The sequence below is a fragment of the Microtus oregoni genome, unplaced genomic scaffold (genome assembly GCF_018167655.1).
Source record: "Microtus oregoni isolate MIOR12 unplaced genomic scaffold, Mior012 000016F_ref0000370, whole genome shotgun sequence".
Classification (NCBI taxonomy): Eukaryota; Metazoa; Chordata; class Mammalia; order Rodentia; family Cricetidae; genus Microtus; species Microtus oregoni.
The window spans coordinates 31732545-31734487 of NW_024543075.1; the positions used below are offsets into that span (position 1 = coordinate 31732545).

The window sequence follows — 1943 nt, forward strand, 5'->3', positions numbered from 1 at the left end:
TATGTAAAATGTAAAATCTTACAGTAGTAAGCATAAACTACATTTTGGTTTTTTGGTTTTGTTTTTTCAAGACAGGATTTCTCTGTGTTACAGTCTTGGCTGTCCTAGAACTCACTCTGAAGTCCAGGCTGGCCTCAAATTCACAGAATTCTGCCTGTCTCTACCTTCCAATTGTTGGGATTAAAGGCGTGTACCATCACCGCTCAGCTATAAATGACTTGTTAATGGTTTGAAACTTTTTACATGAATCCATGGGTTCCACAATAGCAAATAACATTTTTAGTATTTATCAGTATTATTCTAAAAACTTGTAGATGTGAGCTTGGTTCTTCAGATGACTAGTATGTAACTTGTTTTGTGAATGATTCTAATAAAGTGACATCTGAGTTGCTCTCTGCCATGAAGAGTGAATCCCGGTCGGAATAAAGCAACATCATATAAAGGTTTGCTCTTATATGCTCCACTGCATTCCCTGATTTCCACATGGACAGTTCCCTGCTTTTCATTTTCCGTTCTTCTTTAAAAGGCTGTGTTTCCTTCTTGTAAAAATAAAAAGCACTTTTATGTTTTTATAAAAATGGTTACATTTCTTAAAAATAACAAAATGTGTGAGCTTGCTTAGCATCCTAGTACTTGGGAGGCTGGGGCATGAGGATCAGGTGTTCAAATCTAGCTCAGTTTGAGGACAGAGTGAGCTACATGAGGCTCTGCCTAAATGGTGGAGGGGAGGGCAGCTAATTTCAACCAACAAGCATATAAAAAACACTTTTTAGGGTTGAGCGGTGGTGGCACATGACTTTTTCCAGGACTTGGGAGGCAGGCAGATCTCTGAGTCTAAGGCCAGCATGCTCTATAGAGCCATTTCTCCAGCCCTCAAAAGAAATATTTTTTTTAAGATAAAACATAATTCTGAAAAACAAAAAGGCAGTTCACGCTACTAAACGTGGGACTACATGCTTCGTTAAATGAGTTTCAAGGGCTTTCCCCTGGCTAGCAGCTCGGAGGCCGCACGATGCCTGGAGTTACTGTAAAAGACGTTAACCAGCAGGAGTTCGTCAGAGCTCTGGCAGCCTTCCTCAAAAAGTCCGGGAAGCTGAAAGTCCCCGAATGGGTGGACACAGTCGAGCTGGCCAAACATAAAGAGCTTGCCCCCTATGATAAGAACTGGTTCTACACGCGAGCTGCCTCTACAGCACGTAACCTGTACCTGCGTGGTGGTGCCGGGTTTGGCTCCATGACCAAGATCTATGGAGGACGGCAGAGAAACGGTGTCAGGCCCAGCCACTTCAGCAGAGGCTCCAAGAGTGTGGCCCACCGCGTTCTCCAAGCCCTGGAGGGACTGAAAATGGTGGAAAAGGACCAGGATGGGGGCTGCAAGCTAACACCTCAGGGACAGAGAGATCTGGACAGGATTGCCGGACAGGTGGCAGCTGCCAACAAGAAGCATTAGGACAAAGGATGCTGGGTTAATAAATTGCCTCATTCATAAAAAAAAAAAAAATGAGTTTCAAGGAACAGGTCCCAGCACTGTTAATTTTGTACCAGTTCTTGTTAAGGTGCTCGACGCCTGATGACGATTTTGATTCTGTTTTCTCATTAGCGATTGTTCAGTGCACAAGAGAGGAGTAAATTGAATGCGATCACTATGGAAGCTGGGTTAGAATATACCTATAAGGACTATTAAGAGCAAATTCTGCAAAATAAGAACTGTTGAGGAGAGCAGCAGCATTAAGAAAATTGAAAGAGGTGTATAAACGTAGATACTTATGAATTGCTCCAGGTGAAGAATCAAAATTTACACAGGTAAATAGCATCTAAACTTAGCTTTTGTCTCAATATGCATGCGCATAAATTACTTACAAAGAAATTCAAGGTGAACTGGCTGCTCTGGGCTTTTTCTTTGCTGATCTGTCTAACCCAGTACGTGACAATCTGAACTGAGG

The 1943-nt window shown here is 42.5% G+C and overlaps 1 protein-coding gene across 1 annotated transcript; it reads left to right on the forward strand.

Annotated features, from left to right (window-relative positions):
- Positions 1–998: 998 nt before the first annotated feature.
- Positions 999–1501, forward strand: LOC121458104 (40S ribosomal protein S19-like). Its single transcript, XM_041667229.1, has one exon. The coding sequence runs from the start codon at positions 1013–1015 to the stop codon at positions 1448–1450; it is 438 nt and encodes a 145-aa protein (XP_041523163.1). The 5' UTR covers positions 999–1012; the 3' UTR covers positions 1451–1501.
- The last annotated feature ends 442 nt before the right edge of the window (positions 1502–1943 follow it).